The sequence below is a fragment of the Rhamphochromis longiceps genome, linkage group LG17 (genome assembly GCF_057381845.1).
Source record: "Rhamphochromis longiceps isolate RC_006_pf linkage group LG17, R_longiceps_female_GT1.1, whole genome shotgun sequence".
NCBI classification, from domain to species: Eukaryota; Metazoa; Chordata; class Actinopteri; order Cichliformes; family Cichlidae; genus Rhamphochromis; species Rhamphochromis longiceps.
Genome location: NC_140573.1, coordinates 6,893,740 through 6,911,468, shown reverse-complemented (window position 1 = coordinate 6,911,468; position 17,729 = coordinate 6,893,740). Strand labels below are relative to the sequence as shown.

The 17,729-nt window shown below is 38.5% G+C and overlaps 1 protein-coding gene across 2 annotated transcripts in view; it reads right to left on the bottom strand.

Moving 5' to 3' along the window:
* Nucleotides 1-13,202, bottom strand: part of jak1 (Janus kinase 1) — a 32,586-nt gene extending 19,384 nt beyond the window's left edge. Inside the window, exons 1-3 of one of the 2 annotated variants that reach the window (XM_085386786.1) lie at nt 12,929-13,202; nt 3,238-3,446; nt 1,643-1,766 (exon numbers count right to left, since the gene is read on the bottom strand). In XM_085386786.1, the coding sequence (XP_085242912.1) occupies nt 1,643-1,766; nt 3,238-3,439 (326 nt within the window). In that variant the 5' untranslated portion in view covers nt 3,440-3,446; nt 12,929-13,202. The remainder of the gene's footprint in view (nt 1-1,642; nt 1,767-3,237; nt 3,447-12,928) is intronic. The other variant, XM_085386787.1, reaches the window with a different exon arrangement.
* Nucleotides 13,203-17,729: the final 4,527 nt, after the last annotated feature.

Sequence of the window (17,729 nt, the reverse complement as noted above, 5' to 3'; positions counted from 1 at the left end):
ACCTAATTGACAGTGTTCCTAGCTAGGAGGAGGCAAGTCAAGGTTCCCGTCTTTAATTTCTGCCTGAGTTGCAATGCCCAGATTCCAGCACCTAATATTCTGTCTGGCCTGTAAAGACTTGGTTGGGTCCCCTGACAACCCCCTGATAACCAGCTAGGACAAGTTGCATACTGCATGATGCTCTGAGATGTAAGCTATAATCTCGCTTTTTAGCCCATACCTCTTGAGTCAGGCTTTATCGGGCTCGGAGCATCATACAGTATGCAACTTGTCCTAGCTGGTTATCAGGGGGGTTGTCAGGGGACCCAACCAAGTCCCTCATATTAGCTAGGAGGGATTACAGCTTAGCAAACTATGTCGAGCTTAAAGTCAGAGTATTATGTGTTGCGAAAGACCACGTTAACCTGCCCCTGACCAGTTACGGTTTAAAATCAGCTGAAAGCACAAGCTGACTCTTTCATTTACGGCATGTTCTAAATACAGTCGAGTCGCTATAGGGGAAATATGTTTTATATGTGAAAACTGTTAAGCTGTACCTTAATAGAACCATAGAATTAATTACAAACTGTGTTGCATTGCATAATACAGAACACATGCTAAGAATACCTGTTCAGTCAATAAAAATAATTTCCCTTTGATCTTCTTTGTCAGGTTATGGGGCAATAATATTTCATTTTTAAATGTCTCCAGTTCAGAGTTCTAATGTGCAGTCATCACCTTAGCGAAAAAAACAAAACAAAAAAAACCCAACAATAGCCCCAAGTGCACTTTCAGCAATAAAATAATTAACATGAATGACCCATGAAATGCCCCTTTTTATGTGAGTATGCACAGAGCCTGAAGCAAATTGTGCTGCTTTACAGAGAAAGTTTATAATGTGAAACCCGTTGCTTCCTGCTGGGGTTTTAGATTTATCAAGTCAACTAAAGCAAAGAAAGCCTGGCAGTGTTTAACTTTATTTGCAGTATTCTCTTCTGGTATCACGAAATGTACACCCTCTGATACAATACAGGAAACAATTCACATATGATAAAAAATTAGAGTATTCAACTCCAGAGTAGGGATGGGTATCGTTTAGGTTTTATTTTATTTCTGCAAAATGATAAGCACCGTCCAGCCGCACGCACGAGGCGATACGCACTAACTCACTAATGGAGATTTACCACACCCGCAGTAGATGTGCTCGGTGTGAGGTTTTGTAGCAAGCTATCAAATACGGTGCATTTCTCGGCTTTAAAAAAAAAACGCTATGTGTCGCCAGGTGTTTCATCAGATTTGAGGTGTTACCTCCTTTGCACAGTATCACCTTAAAGCACTTGTTGCAGGCTGCTGAGTTTGCATCTTTTGCTGTGAAGTACAGCCAGACTTTTGACCGCATCACCTTGGTCATTTTTGATCTGTAGCTCTGCTCTAAAAGAACGTACGTACCTGGGCCTGCCTACTATCCTTGGAAAGGTAAAATGATTGGCTAGAATCCAAAGTGTATGACATCTCAGGAAAAAAAAAAACAAGCACCGAAATGTGCGCTGCTTTTCGGTCTGGTTACTACCGTTTATGTCAGAACCAGTGCCATAATGGCACCGGATATCGGTACCCATCCCTACTCCAGAGCGCTCATTTGCTGCCGTGACATCATTCTTACCTCATGCGATAGTGGAACTTGATACTGGTTTCATCTGTGACCTCGAACTCGTAGTTTGGGGGATACCAAGTGCCAGTGAGCTCATCGTACAGGGCAAATAGGTTATGGCACAAGGGAGAGATAGCTGAGAGACAGAAAACCAGAGGGGGAGGGGGGGGGGGGATCAATAGTCAGGCTATTAGAATAATGACATTGGAAGAGGATTACAGCCTGTTTAAAGAGAGTGTTTAAGAGATATGGAATACAATCTGCTTCTAAACAGACACATAGAGAGCATAGACCACTATATCGTTGCAAAAGATGAAATGTTTTATGACTCGTAGAAAAGGCTCCACTCTGTCCATCTGTTGTTCTGACTTGGGATGTGCCAGTCTGATATCTGGATCAGATATCTGGTTGGATCCCGAATAGCTGGATAAGATACTGGAGACAATGCACTGATCTACAGCATTTCTATTCAATTCAGTTCTATTTAGTTAACTACACCATGCAACGGCAGCAGAGTACTGGCTGTTAGCCAGAGTGCTAACATAGCATGGAGGAAGCTGGCAGTAAAAGGACAGCAGTTGGGAGACATTTCACACTACAGAGCTACATTTGCACAGCAGCAACAACAGCTTTTATTTCGTATGTTTCATATGTTTTTACTTTCACCTCACACTTGGGTGAAAGTGAGTTGTTGCAGGTAAAAAGCTGCAATGATGATATTGATATCTTTCTTACTCCTTCTTACAGCCTCACATTTAAACATTGTTCACATTTGTCTGGATGTCACCAAAACTGAAGCTTCTGGTACCTTTCAATACCAAAGTTCCATAAAGTATCATGTATGTTCCTGGTTCTCAGTATCAAGTTTGAAATCCCACCATTGTGACAATGGAAGCTAGGCAGCTAACAGTATTATTGTTTAGTTAGAGAAATAAATGTGCATACATGTAAAGGCAATGAGACTGTTTAAGAGACAACGAATATAATCTGGTTCCACAACTGTGGTTCAGGGGGTTGGGAAGCTCATCTGTAACCGGAAGGTTGCCGGTTCGATCCCCAGCTCTTTCTGTCCTGGTCGTTGTGTCCTTGGGCAAGACACTTTACCCTACCGCCTACTGGTGATGGCCAGAGGGGCCGATGGCACAATATGGCAGCCTCGCTTCTGTCAGTCTGCCCCAGGGCAGCTGTGGCTACAACTGTAGCTGCCTCCACCAGTGTGTGAATGTGAGAGTGAATGAATAGTGGAATTGTAAAGCGCTTTGGCTGCCTAGAAAAGCGCTATATAAATGCAATCCATTATTATTGTTATTATTTTTAAACAGAGACAAAAAGAAGTGTACTTTTGCTTAATATACTTTTCTGATTTTGACAAAATCTAAAACTTGACAGTCAGCATATGTAAGATTGCACGCAATAGGTATAAGATTAAAGCTAATCATTATTAATAACTTTATGCTTTTGTCTTTTGAATCTGGATAACCCATTTTACTATATACTATATTCAGTTACAGAGAAAAAAGGAAAATACACTCTTAATTACTGCAACAGGAAAAGATTAAATCAAAGAACTGGCAAATGACAATTCTGTAAACAAGTCAGCCACTTACAGCATTTCTTGGCAGCGTCCACGCAGAGGTTCTCAGCAGTGTAGTGGCCTTTTGGGTATTTCAGTGGGTCAATGTCAAGTCTGTAAAAGTGGATTTCCAGGCCTTTAATGGAAGCAGGTGAGGAAGAAGTCTGGGGTTTCCTAGGTTTCCTCATCTTCAAACAGAGTTGCCTGCCCAACTCCATCACGTACAAAGTTGGCATTCAGACCCTAAAGAAGTGAAATTAAAAAAAAAAAAAAAAAAAAAAAACAGAAAAAAGGGGGTAGGGGTAGGAAGTGGAAATGTTAGAATCACATTTGGAAATTCTTAAAATTTTGGTCTGTGGAGAGGAAAACTGTGAAAATTTACTGTGCTGACAGAATGAAGAACAGGCAACTCATACAAGCTTCATGTACCACAGGTTCCTAATGATTATTTCCTGTTTCTAGTTGAGGAACAGATATTTTGCATCCTCTGCCACTGTCAGGGATCACATATTCAAACTATAATATTTAATCTAATTAATATTTTAGTTATTTTGTAATGTGTTACTCTGTACATATTTTAATATACAGTTTTTGTTCTCTGGCAGCTCTAATGCTATAACATTGTGACCATAGTCACATGATAACTCATTGAAAACTTCAATTATATTCAATATTCTACTAATGGTCACAGCTTTTCAAACTTTAGTTCTTCTTACTTAGTTGTATTGCCTTAAAGGAAGTTCACTATCTTAAACTAATTACTAAATAAAATCATTATAAGCTTGAGAGCACCACAAGAACTAACTTTGCAGTTACTTAACAGTCATTCCCATTACAGCATAAGTAATTATATAACGTTATTGAACACAACAGCAACCTGGTCTTAAAGTCAGCCAGTCAAGACAAACCGCTCAAGTTCAAAGTGAAAAAAGGTGACTTAAGTGGCATGGATGTTTATATCACATAGGCTGGGCTGACAATTACTTATATTCAACAGAACCATGTCTATGGTTTACAGAAAAAATATCCATTGAGTGGCAGTTCTGCAGAAGTGTCTTGTAGTTGTCAGTGTTGATTGGCCAGACTGCTTCGATTTGATGGGAAGGCAACGGTAACTAAAATAAAAACGTGTTACAACCAAGGTATGTAAAAGAGCATACTTTGAAGAGCAACATGTGAAACCTTGAAGCTGGCAGGCTAAAGCAGCAGAAGACCATAATGGGCACCACTCCTGTAAGCTCAGAACAGGAAACTGAGGCTACAATTCACAGGGCTCACCAAACTTGGACAATAGGAAATTGGAAAAATGCTGTCTGGTCTTGTGAGCCTTTATTTGTCCTGCAACTTCCAGATGGTTGGGTCATAATTTGGAAAACCTTCCGTTCTGCCTTAAACCAAAGATTCAGGCTGCTGCTGCTGCTAGTGGTGGTGTGGGGGATTTTCTTTTCTTAGTGCACTTAGGGGTCATTATTACTAACTGACCGTTGTTCAAATACCACAGTCTACCTGAGTATTGCTGCTGTCCATCCCTGTATATACCACCATGTATGCATTTCATTTAGATTTCCCAAACATGAAAATGAGATCACTGTACACAAATGCCATTCACAGCTACTAGTAGGTCTCAACCCAATAGAGCATTTTTGGGATGTGGTGGAACGGAAGATTTGCAATCAACTGTTCTGCAATAGCGGAGTGATGCAATCATGTCAATAAGAACAAACAACTCTGAGGAATTTTTCTAGCACCTTGTTGAAATCATGCCTATCATAATAAGATGTGCTGAACAGAACAGGTTAGGTTTAGGATTTAAAATGTAAAGTGTCACATTTTCACCAATTCTTTTTTTGAACAACATGGTCTACGTGCTATATAGATTATTTAATGTTGGCAGAGCCCAGGAGAACCACTACTATGACATGTTCAATTCAATTCAATTCAATTCAATAAAACTTTATTGATCCTGAAGGTTGACCCCGAAGGAAATTGGGTTAAGGCTGCCGACCTTTGCCAGCGCCGACTTACCCTTCTGACCATACATACATTACACAAACATCACATGGGGAAGACAGGTCACAGAGGTATAACAATGGAAAATGCACCACATGAGGAAAGATAAGGAGAAAAAAAATAACTCCCCCCAGACTGAGCTTCAACAGGGAGATCAGTTTGAGAACAGAAAAAAACACCTCTGCACATGAAAAAAAAACTCTAAATACGCCAAAGAAACACATGACAAGCAACAGGGGTGGGTAAAGGGTGAGAGACAGCCGATTTAGACAGTACATCCGGGCCTGCAGCCTGTGCGCTGGTCTCCTTGATCCACCGTCAGCATTGGAAGGGAATAAGCGTCGAAGGCGTTTGGAAAGAGAGGGGGATGAGTGTGTGCATATCAGTGTATATGTATGTGTGTGCGTGTCCAGAGTTCAGCTGAGACAGTGTCCTTCACCCTGCTAGGCTAAGTAAACAGTCTTCCAGCCAACCCAGGTGGCCTGGATGTTCTTCACATCTTCCAACAGGACAACACGTTCTCACTACAGAAGCAGACCAACAAACCAAGAGAGTATGTGTTTTAAGACCCCAGAGAGCCACGAGATTTGAAATCACAGCACTTTCTAGCAGATTCCCGTACAGCAAGTGGGGAAGGGCTTTAACCATGCAATGCTTGAGTCAAGTGCACATACATCAACCAGCATGCAGCCTGTTTCAGTTGCTCCTGCTTTTTCTCTTTACTTGCACTTTTTTCTTATTTATTTCTTTGTCCTTTACTTAGTACTTAGACTGTTTGTCTACATAATTTCCTCAGTGATTATTAAAGTATTCTGATTGTCAGTTTTTCACCACAAGAACTTCTGCTCTCAACATTAGGGCTGAACGATTATGGAAAATAATCTAATTGCGATTTTTTGCCCCAATATTGCGATTGCGATGCGATATGCGATTATTTTTTAAGGTCTTTGTCTTCTGTATTATTAAACAAAGACAAGCAATACATCATATAGTATGGCCAATACTATATTACATTAATTTTAAACTGTTCTTTCCTGGAAGACAGACCTCTGTTATGATGACATGAGGTGATGCATGAATTGATGACTGACATTTTTATTTAACTTCTTCAATCACAACAGTATATTTGAACATACACAATAGTTTATTTTTAGCTTACAAACATCTGAGCATAAAGTGCTGACAAGGAACCCTGGTGTAAACATTAAAATGAAAGTCAGTACAATGTGCAGATTGCAGAAATATACATAAACAAAATCAGTGGCTTTACCACACTCAGTTTTTCGACATCTGTGAACTACTAGACAGTCATTCAATTAAAAAATAATATTAAATAAATAAAACTAATAAATAAAAAATACACACATCTTACTGATCTCTGCAGTCAGTAACATTACACATAAAGTGCAAACATAATAGCAATTGTATAAACACACACACAAACACGCCTTTAAAGTTTAAAGGCGTGAAATTGGACGGTCTAGTTCTGATTAGCGTCACCGCTGTCTCGGTGGAGTTTAATAAACTCGGCCGTCTGCTTCTTGCTATCTAAAATATAACCAGACACTGGTGTAAATTCTCGACTGTCTCATACTTCTGTTTAATAAGTTTTCTGTTTGACGTTTAGTCAGCTGTGTGAAAACCAAGGAGGAACCCACCGGGGGATTAATAAAGTTTTATTTTATCTAATCTAATAACTTTAATCTCAGCCAAACCGATTTACTCACGAACAAACAAAACACTGAAAAAAGCCCAACAATAACATTTTTAGGTTGTCTAAGTGACTTATATATTACGTTTAACCCGAGCAGCGAAACTCCGCGGTGATCTGAAAATGATGTGCCGGGAGTTGTGCCGTTCTCGGCCGCATCAGTAACCCTCGAGCTGTCGAGCTGGTGGGTAGCAGACGCCTCTGAAAACGTCGAAGCACTTTTGCAAATATGGGATATCTTGATAAACCGAGCAGATATTTGATGTTTACACAACTACTTTCTCGCCTGAAAATATGTTAAAAGTTTATTTTGTGACCCTGAAAGATTAGTATGAGTAATTTTAAAACTTAGTAGCGGCCGCCATTGCTGGAAACTGGAGTTTGGCTGGGCCGCGCTATGAATTCTGGGATATGGTAGTAATTTGGACAGCCTTCGGCGCGTCGCTGTGACGTAATCGGTCTACAAATGCGGCCTCAGGAGGATGCAGCCCATGAATTTGGACATGTCCAGAGTATAATCGCAGCCTTTGCGGTTAGAAAATTGCACTTGATCATGTCGCGATATTATCGCAAATGCGATATATCGTTCAGCCCTACTCAACATACACAATTAACAAAACAATTAACTATTATTCAGCATGGAATACAACACACTTCTAAATAAAATATTGCATAAAAGCCCAGGCACGGGAGCAACGATTATTGGAAAAAAAGACAAACTTGAATTTAACCTTAAAGACTGAATTAAGCCTCACTTGACAAATTAAGAACAAAAAGGTCATCAGGAGCAAAGCACAAAATAATATTTGGTTTCTGGAATTTGCTGCCAATACTTCACGTATACGCCATGATGAGCTTGAGCAACTTTGAGTTTTTTGTTTACCGAGAGATATCAACATCCTGCAAGAAGCTGACATTCCAGCAATCCCACCTCACCACAACTCAGCACCCAGCTTAGGCACACAGCAGTACCATAACTAGCCTTGTTCTCAGTTAACTCAGTTTTCTGTATTGATACAATTAAAAATTCACTGTATTGCTGCATTTATCAACTATGCTGCACATTTTTCCCTGCATGCTCTCGTTTCAGAGTCATTCGTTAATCATATTTCTTTGTTTTTTTTATTGTAGCATTAAAAATAAATATTTAACATTTAATTGCGTTTGTTTATCTATTTACGTCTCAGTCTCTTTGTAGCCTCTATTTAGAGAAAATTTCCCTTCTAAAGTTTCTTTTAGCTACTTAAAAGAGAAAAACTTCCATTTATTAATCATTCTAGGGCTACGCTTCATAATGCTGACCTCCTAACGCTATATATCCCTATCAAGCTCATATCCGTATATATTACTGTTATTATTATTGGTGGTGGTGTTTAATAATTCCACTCAATGCCATATCCCCCGCATTAAGCTTGTTTCCCCTACACCAGCTTTCATCTAGCACTTATAATTTCTCATCACTTTTCATCACTGTTACAGCTGAGTTTCTTAAGAAGAGAATTTCAATGACTCATTCTTTTTATTTGTAACTCAGGCAGTGTTCCTCTGAGCACTGAGTGTGTGAATGTGAGAGTGAATGAATAGTGGAACTGTAAAGCGCTTTGGGTGCCTAGAAAAGCGCTATATATATGCAATCCATTATTATTATTATTATTATTACTTCAGTTATCATCAGTACTTTAGAAAGTCACTATCCCTTTTTTGTTTCATATTAAAATGTAAAAATGCATAAGATGTATCTATGAGAAATACATTTTACAACAAACAAAGTTCATCCTAATGATAAACACAGTTTATCATGAAGTTTATCATAAAGCAAACACAAATGACATGGCAGCAAACTTGTGACACCAGTTCGATGAGGCTTTTGCAATGATTACGCCACTACTTTCCACAGCAGTTGAAAAAACAAATTGTTAAGCGCTGGTTCCCTCGGTAACTTCACGTCTACATTATATCTGAAGCATTTTTTTTTCACTGAACAAAACAAGACCTTGGAAGAGTTTATGATGTTACGATTGTCTGACAGTAAAAGCTGAATTTTCTGAGGTGTAGTTAAAATTAAAAGTCTTCACAAAAGTCAGAACAAAGAATGCCTCTACTTGTGCCCACATTTTCATAGAAAAAAAAAAGACAGAATGTGTTGCCTTAAAGCTGCAACAGTGGATGTATTAGTCACCACCAGCCTTGTCGTTAATGTTCCCCTGTGATGTTCTGCAGACAGGAGTCATACTTGACACAAGCACTGTAGCCCTAACCTTTCTCAACATTATCCATCTATGTGTGACAATGCAAAAGTCAAAACCAATCCCATTAAACTGCCATTAACCTCCCAACTCCCAACCCAAATACAAAGTCCAATTGCGCGTGTGTCCAAGTGTAACAATAAAGTAATTAACAGTTCTTTTTTTCCAGCATTTCTAATAGTAACACATTTAAAGGAAACTATATTGTTCACTACACTGAGAAAGGAATACTTTGAGCAATGCCCTGATATGATTCATGTGTGAAAACCACTAGCAATATATCTGCAAAGTGCTTGACGGGACTCCTCTAACTGCAATTCAGGTTCTTATTCTATTGGAGAAGTGAGTTCTATTCACGTTGTATCAGGTATTGACGAGTTCTGTTGAATGTGGAAAATGATAAGGCAATGTAGTTAAGATATTTGTTAGAAAAGTTAATGTCAAGACATGCTCAGCATGTGATGCATACTTTGCTACCTGTGCTCAAAGTATTACGAACAACAGAGTTGGAGGTGGACAAACTATGGGACGAAACCATTTCCTGATTTCCCCAAGTATATGTTGTATAACGAAAAACACATTTCCCACCGACATCCTTATGTCTGTGATATGTCCACACAGGTCAACATAATACAGACTATTATACAGGCTAGACATGTTTTTACTTACGTTCCTATAAACTCAATTACATTTGAAATGTTGTGTGGATCACTTAGGCAGCATAGGGCGCTAAATGCACACTTTACATTACTGTATAACTTACAGTTCATGCATTAACCATCCACAATGAATCCAAAATGATGAAATCACTGGTCACTTTTCCCTAACTACTGAAAACTAAGACTGTCTGATTTAAAATGGATTTAAATATGGATTAAAAGCACCATGGGAACAAATTCATGTGAATATCAAGAAAGTGAAAATGGAAAAAAAGAGCTTTTTTCCCCCCCCTATGACATTCTACTGTTGCATACATGTACTATAGCTGCATTCAAGCAAGCACAGGTGTTTATGAGTTTTATGGAGTGCAATTAAAATGTTACTTGGATTATCAGATGGAGCTCCAGTGCTACACGTGCAAATAAGAGCATAGCCTACATTGTCAGTGTTTGCAAAGACCAAAATCCAAAGTCCTTCATGGGACAAATTTTGTAAACCAGTGCTTGCCAGTAGACTGCTGGAATCAACCTATTATATCAGAATCAAACTAAAGGAAGTCAAATGGTCCTACCTGTGACTGAGTACACAGGCCACACAATTGCCTTCCCTAGTCTGGGCCTCACACCCCACCGGATGATGTGGTTTCTCTCACCATCTCAATACCTTTTCTTTCTTTTTCAGTTGAATTCTATTCAAATGTCAAGTACATTCGGTGCCCAAGACAAGTTTTTTAAAGGGAACCTATTCAGCTCATTTGCAGTTTACAGTTGGCTCTACAAAGTAGCTTTGCTTCATAATTCAAAATAATGATAATAATATCCATCTTATTTTGGGGATCCCCTATGTTTATCCTGTCAGTTAAAAAAAATCCTTTTTAGCTCCTCACCCATTTCATTATGGGTTTATAATCAGCTCAAATGATTAATCAGTTAACAAATAATTGGTCTACTGATCAACAACTTTTAGCTATAGCTCAATTACAGTTTAATTATTAATGCTGTAAGACCAAGAAGTACTGGGTTCTGACAGCAGTATTAATCCATTATAAGGGTCTAAGGAAAGTCAAGCAATTAAAAGATCATTTAAGTGGTGCCCAATTCTACGAAAGACTTAAATTTTACTTTCTGTTTCAGATGATTCACATTCAATCCGTTACTTTTGTCATAATCATATGACTTGTGTCTAAGCCACAACACAATGAGTCAAAAGATAAAAGTATTTTCATAGACTGTTCATTAACCTGGCTCTGTTTTATTTTCTGTTAACTTATGGAAGCATGACGAAGTGATTGGATGGCAAGGGATACAGACTTTGTTTTTATTATAGGTTAGTTATTATTTTTGAATCCTATGTTATGTAGTTTAGAAGGTGAAAAAAATACATTCCAGACCACATTTTTAAACATTTATCAGTATGGAATTAATAGAATTAAATCTTTACCATACAGTACCTGCACTTAAGATTTCAGAAGAAACTAATAATAAGACAGAAAAGAAGTAGGTAATGAGTGAAACTAAACTTAAAACAAAAAGAAAAAAAAGGAAGGACCATTTTGTAACAATTTTTAATTAGGTATCAATAATGTGTTACATAAGTGTCTCACTTAAATAACAATACAGAGAAACTCAAATATGGTCAAGCATTACCATCAAAAGTGCCACTTAGCTATCAGGAGAAAAAGTCATCATAACTTTCTCTTTGATGTCAAATATCAGGGTGAATACCAAAAGGTGGGCATACCGAGATCAACAATATCAAAGTAAAGTTCAACTGTGATCACGTTTCCATATGTATGCACATTAAAAAATGTCATCAATAATATTTTTGAATTACACTAATCTATTCATCATTTTTGGTTATCATTGCAGATAAATCTGCTGCTTGTTCAATCTGATCAATAAATTTTCGACCAAAAGTACAGCTGGGGAAAAGCTCTAGGAACTATATTCTAATTAATGTTCAACATGCCTCTTTGGTTATGTGTTTTTTTGTGTGCTGTGGATAAAAAAAAAAAAAACATGTGCCCACCTCTGTCAGCCTCAAAGCCACTTACCTTTCACTGCGTGGCTTTATTTTACTTAATGTGACATTTCCAGCCTGAAACAGGAGTTTATTTTCACTTACTATCACTGGACCAAAGGCTTCTGCGTCAGTTAATTGTCTGGTCTACTGTGTGGGTTATACAAAACGTCAAAAATCGTGGGAAAGACCCATCACGAGTTCCCAGAATCCAAGCTAAATGTCTTGTCTACAACAATGAAAAAAACAACAACAACAAAACAACGGCAGTAGCATAAATCACAAACAGGAAAACAGAAATAATCACATTTGAAAAGATGAAACTAGTGGCTTTGTCATTTTGCTATAAAAAAAAGAAAGAAAAGAAACGTCTTTTAAAAAAAAAAGTGTAGATTTGATTTATAAACTGATCAGTCGACTGTAGTGTACTAATTTCATGTGGAGGATACAAAATTAATCCCACATGTGTTTGTTCTCTTCTAATGAATACAATTCATAAAAATGCCGAAGCCAATCATTTTATGTAATTCTGCCTTTTCTGTGTTAGTCACCTCTGGGTCCACTTTGTCAGATACAAATCCTGAGATTAACCATTATTACCAAATCCTTTATAACAATCATAAACACAGAGTATCCATGTCAATCTAATCCACGATTTTCCTTGACATGTTGTTAAATGTTTAATGGAACATAATGGACTCTTTTTGTATATTACGGTAAATCGGATTACATAAATTGTGTAATACATATGCTAATAATTCGTCCTCACTTTCCTTAAGCCTACTTATCCTTCACCGTACTTCTGTATTGTTTAAATAATATAATTATAGTTTAACCCATCTTCCTGTATTGTGACAGGGACAATGGAGGCGGTGCCATTCCTATCAAGTGCATTGACGTTGGTTAACGTGAGCATGCTAGCTAGTAAGTGAACTTAGATTGCCAAAGAAAAGCCCAACGCCAACATTTTTACTCTTGGCAGCATCGGAGAATGATGATAAACGACAGGATGTGTTTAACAGACCAGAAGACGTGCTCTGTGTTCGACGGAAATATTTAATAAACGGTTATTTACTCACCTACCAAGCTTGGCCAGACAGCTGGCAAGTTACTTCCGTTTCGTTTTGCACATTAGACGCGTCGACCAAGTCGGTGCGCTTTCTCTAAAAGCTTCGTGAGTATCAGATGTTGTATATTAATTCCAAAACGTCCCAAAAAAGTATAAATATCCCAAAGAACAGCGGTGCGAAGTTAATTCCACAGTTTTCCCCCGTTAGTATACCGTATTTTCTGGCGGTGGAGAAAACAGCCTTCCTCGACTCTAGCTCTAACCTTCCTGACAAGAAACGTCCCCTTCCCGAAAACGACGCAGTGGCTGGCGGTAAAAGCCGGCAGCTGATTGGCTGTGAGACCTTTCACTGGAGATGACGACACAAGTCCTTGAGCGGCGATAAACATACATTAAACTGTTATTCACACTTTCTGAGCATTGTGGGTTACTTACAGCCGCAGATTTAGCTTAAACGACGTGATGATGATGATGATACAGAAAGAAAAAAAAACTCAAGTAAAATTAAACAATGAACTGATGTATTTATTAACTGCATTTAATATCTTCGATGCAAAAATGCCAAGGAATGTCAGTAATGTAAGTGACTATGCAAAAGTAAAACCCAGCTTTCACTCATCCTCTTTCTTATCCGCTTACAACTATGGAAGACGCATTTAGATTCTCCATCTAAGAACCAATACAACACTGTAAAATTAGTCCATTACAAGCCATGCGTTTAAAGCTTCTTATAGGTTAAGTGAATGAGCAAAGATTTATATAAAAAAGAAAGATTGGGAATTATATTAAAGTATTCAAACGCATTATTCATCACTTGTAACTGCTGTGCTCCAGCAATTAGAGCAGATGGAACTACCTACAACTAACTAGCTAGCTAACTAGCTGAAGCTGTGCCCACCCCCTACACACACACACACACACACTTTTTTTAAAAAAATAATAAGGTAGACTTTTAACTAATTATTCCCCAAAATGGTCATTTAGCTGAGACACACCTTTAAGGGGCCAATCAAAACGCTGGTTTGATATTCAACAGTGTGTTTTTTTCTCGAAAAACTCTGACTGGTCTCTAATGAAACAAAAATCTAAGTTACTACAAAAGCACGTAATGGCGCTAAAGTACAAATAGAAGCAGAGTAAATACATAAAGTATTTACTTGTGAAATGTAGTGAATGAGAAGGAGACAGGTGTAACAGTGAAAATGCATGATGTGGTGTAAGTGAAGGTGGATAAGATTAAATAACTGAGGTTGACCATTGTGACACCGTTATTATCTCAGTTACACTGGCTTCCTGTTAAATTTAGAGTTGATTTTAAGATCCTGGTCTTGACCTACAGAGCTGTGCACGGACTGCACCTGCCTACATCTTTGATCTGCTACAGCCCTATGTCCCTAGCAGGTCTTTGAGGTCATCTGATCAGGGCTTACTTGCTATAAAAAACACTAAGAGGAGGACTAAGGGTGATAGAGCTTTTGCCACTGTGGCCCCTAGACTGTGGAACTCTCTCTCCCAAGCATTAAGAACTGTGGACTCAGTAGCTGTTTTTAAAAAACAACTCAAAACTTACCTTTTTAAAACTGCTTTTGGTTAATTTTATGCCTGTTTTATTTTCTCTTTTTAAATCTTTTTATGACTTGTAATCTTATGTGAAGCACTTTGTGATTCTGTCTTGAAAGGTGCTATATAAATAAAAATTTATTTATTTATTTATTTATTTATTTATTTATTTATTTATTTATTTATTCATTCAAAGGAACAGAGTGCACAAGAGAGGTGAAGCCAGTGGAGATGAGTGTTGGGTGATATGTAAAAAGAAGGATAGCAGCTAGAGAAAAAAAAGGAAGGTTTACAAGATGGTTGTGGGACCCTGCAGTGATGTAATGATTGGAGGCAGTGGCAATGATGAAGATGTTAAAATTTTTACCCAGAGTGAGCAGGATGGACAGGATAAGAAATTAATACATTATAAGGATGTTAGAGAGGCAAGGTTGAGATGATTTGGGGGTGTGGAGAAGATTGATTTGCCAGGCAGGAGTTAAAGAAAAGGGCATCACAGAGAAGATTCGTGGATGTACATGGAAGGAGGACATGCAAACAGTTGGTGTGATAAAAGGATGAAGGCTAAGATGGAGACAGACAATCTGCTGTGGCAGCCATTACAGGAACAGCTGAAAGAAGAAGGAGGAGGAGGAGGAGGAGGACGGCAAAGAGGAGGAGAATTAATAGAAGTGTATCAACACTGATGTTTTTGATTTCATAACTCAGTTGATGACACTTTGCTCAAAAATACTTTATTATACCCCCTTAATATTCTCAGTTCAACTCTGAACTTAAATACTATAAATGACACTATAATAATAATAATAAAAACCCTTAAGAACACAATAAGGAGACTGCCCCAATCCCCTTCACTGAGTCCTGGATTCAAGGTCCATGATGAGCACTCAGTGTTCATTTTAGAGTTAAATCCCTCAATAACAACAAAGAAAATAGAAAAAAGAAAACCAAAAGCTTGGCGTTCTGAGAATCACTGATCTCTTGAATTCATTCATTTCACTGTAAAGCCCACTTTCAGTGCATGTGTCAGAGGCTTAGTTTCCATCACTCCTGCTACTCATATTGCCAGATTTCTCGTCTGCATTGCTTGTGATTAGCTATATTTGAGTTTAGTCACCTTTAGCTGAAACTTGATGTGAGCACTGGAGAACATCCTGACTTCAGCAGAAAAGCTGAGATGTACAGTAAGCTATGTAAAGTACAAGTTCACCAACTGCTGTGGTACAGACGGCGAGGCTTATCATTCAATCTTTGCCTTTCTGTAGGTGGCACTTTCTTCTAGACCGCTATTTTCAGATTGTGTTTCCAGAATATTGCATGCGTTAATATCCCAGTTTTTTCTTGTAACTAACACCAAGGGGCCGAATGCTGTGTTCTTTTGATTGTGGTTTGTTCACAGCCTCTCTGTCTGTGCATTCCCATACCAAAGAAATACCTGCAAGCTATGGATGTCACTTCATTCCCTTTGCAAGCACTTCCCCTTATCTGTTTTCCTTCAGGTGTAGCTGCAATCATCTGACTGGCAGCCGGCATGTACACCAGCTCTGTGATTACACAAAGAGCAACTCAAACATGGTTTACATCTAAAATCATGTGTCCTACAATTGTAACTAGTGAGAAAGGCTTCCTTGGAAGGTACAGAATCCAGGAAGTGTGCAGAAATGTGTGACTAACTGTCTTCTTAGAGCTAAGAATCAGCGAGTCATCGTCTCTGGGTGATATCAGCGCTCAGAGAAAAATGGAGTTTCCCTGCTGAGTGCAGACAAAGGATCAAACAGCAATGCTGGGTGATTGTGTGCAGATACTGATATGTGTTTCAGAATTTTTAAACTGCACTGTCACGAGTGTCCCTGTAAACACAGACACTGACTTTAAGCCCCTCTGTGTAGCATTTATAATGGGTTTAGAACTCACAAACACAAATGTAGAAATGCATTTGCAGCTATAAGGAGAGTTTAAGCGAGTAATGATATAGTTTGTCCTATGGAGACATATTTTTATGGTTTATTCACAGCACAAAGCTCCACTTGTGTGGCTAGAATAAGAGATAAGATAAGATAGAACTTTATTAATCCCTCGGGTGGGTTCCTCTGGGAAATTCGACTTCCAAAAAAAGCACAGCAACGACCGAAGTTACAGTTACAGAACTGTTATATATATACACACACACACACACACACACACACACACACACACACACACACACACACACACACACACACACACACACACACACACACACATATAAATACAGAGACAAATATAAATAAAATATACAAAGGGGATAAATAGAATAAATAGGAATAAAAAATAAAAATACAAGTGAATTGCACATTTCAAGTATTGAGTCTATTGCACTGTTGACTATTTACAAAAAGTATTGCACAAGGTATTGTACAGTGAGGTGAAGAGGCACTACAGCTTAGTTGTTCCCCCCTCCTTTGTCCTCCTGTTTCCCCTCCCTCTCCCCTCCAGAGAGGAGTTAAACAGTCTGATGGCGTGTGGGACAAAGGAGTTTTTAAGTCTGTTCGTTCTTGTCTTGGGGAGAAGCAACCTGTCACTGAACAGACTCTTCTGATTGTTTATGGCCGTGTGCAGAGGATGCCCAGCATTGTCCATAATGTCCATCAGTTTCTTTAATGTCCTTTTCTCTGCCACTGTGCAATTGCATTTACAGGACATCAAATGTTGCTCTAGTGCACATGAATGCTAAAAATGCAGCAGCAGAAAGCGTAGCCAAAGTAGGCTTATCTCGACCTTTTCCTCTCACATTAATGAAACTGTGAGAGTTGGCTTCACAGCAGCAGTTATCAGCTGTGAGTTACCTGAACTACTGATGCAACACTGTCTGAGATGGGGATCAGAGTTGATAAAAAGAAGAAAGAAGAAGAAGAAAAGCATTTCTTCCTGCAACAACAAAGGGAGAAAGGAAAGCTCCTGAAAGACGTCTTTTTTAAAGTATGTGGCTCATATGAAGGGGAGGGAATTCCCTCGGCACATCCAAGCAAGCGCAATTACTGCCACACATTAAAGGAAGTATGAGGAGAAATTCCCTCATGGTGGAGGGTCATGGGAAGACGCTGTCCTCGTCTCGAAAGCGACTTTAAATGTTTTTTTTGTTTTGGTTTTTTCGTTGTTGCGTATTTTGTTATCAAAACACAGCCTTGCCACAATGCAGCACGTATAGCTCCGAGTGAGAAAAACACGCGACTCGAGGCGGGATTTAGCAGATTGAGGTTAACGTGAGAGAA